The 1,076-nt window shown below is 31.8% G+C and overlaps 1 protein-coding gene across 1 annotated transcript in view; it reads left to right on the top strand.

Annotated features, from left to right (window-relative positions):
* Nucleotides 1–894, top strand: part of LOC117183142 (eukaryotic translation initiation factor 5) — an 11,468-nt gene extending 10,574 nt beyond the window's left edge. The window contains exon 4 of the mRNA XM_033376345.1: nucleotides 288–894. Within this exon, the coding sequence (XP_033232236.1) occupies nucleotides 288–410 (123 nt within the window). The 3' untranslated portion in view covers nucleotides 411–894. The remainder of the gene's footprint in view (nucleotides 1–287) is intronic.
* Nucleotides 895–1,076: the final 182 nt, after the last annotated feature.

Genomic DNA, 1,076 nt, shown 5'->3' with positions numbered 1-1,076 from the left:
ATCCTAAATTCCAGTGAATACAGAAAATTGACTAAAATTATAGTAAACAGAACTTAATTGAATTGAAAAAAAAACAATTAATTAAATAAAAATCGAGCGAATATATATATATATATATATATATATTTTAATCGAAAAAAATGTAGGTAATCATTTTCTCACCAGAAGAAAGAAATTTCAGATTTAAGGTTTTAGACAATAAAAAACAAAGGATTTCATGAGACACTACTGGGATATCTGCCATCGATTGTGTTTATTGCAGCGGATTTAATGAGATTCTTTTTCAGATTGAATATGACGATAGAGCTAAACAGCCGCTCAAGCAACAGCAGCAGCAGCAACAACAGCAACCCATGAAGCCACCCGTTGAGGAAGACGACGTCGGAGATTTCGACATCGATGCCATTTAAAAGAAAATTACCCCATATCGGGCACAAAGACAGATTTTCATTACGACGACCACGATCATTTTCTGATAGATTCAAAGAATTGAAATATGCTGTCAGTTTAACGTAGTTTTTCTTACTGTAGGCCGGAACTCGATTAATATCATCGGTATACGCATAAATACATACATACATACATATTCAAAAATTTTAGCTATATCCAATTTTAGCAAGCCTCATATGTACGGTGATATTTTTTAATTATGTTTTTAATTTTATTCTTATGAATTCTTGATTCCTTTATTCGTTAGTTACTATCGAATGGTTATTCAATGTTTCTCGCCCCCCAACCCCACTTCCGCTACCCACACAGGTATCCCTTCTTCTACTTGTGAAGTATTGTTAGGTTTTGAACGTTATTTAAAAAAAAGGTTGGCCTGCTAAAAGCGTTCTCTATTGTATCTATTTACTATTCTAATGGTAATTCAATAAAACATGGTTTATCACATTATTATATTGCGTTCTGAATTTGAGACTTTTTTCCTCTTCCAGAAATGAGAGACTTAAGCAGACTTAAATATTAAGTAATTAATTGTTGAATAAAATAAAAAGTATTTGACTTTGGACGATGGCTTCGATTTTACTTTTTATTTAAAACCGGGAAGTGATAGTGCATTTATTAGGTATTGT

This window comes from Belonocnema kinseyi, chromosome 2 (assembly GCF_010883055.1).
Source record: "Belonocnema kinseyi isolate 2016_QV_RU_SX_M_011 chromosome 2, B_treatae_v1, whole genome shotgun sequence".
Lineage (NCBI taxonomy): Eukaryota > Metazoa > Arthropoda > Insecta > Hymenoptera > Cynipidae > Belonocnema > Belonocnema kinseyi.
Note: the sequence above shows the minus strand (reverse complement) of the source record. Positions and strands in the feature narration are given on the sequence as shown.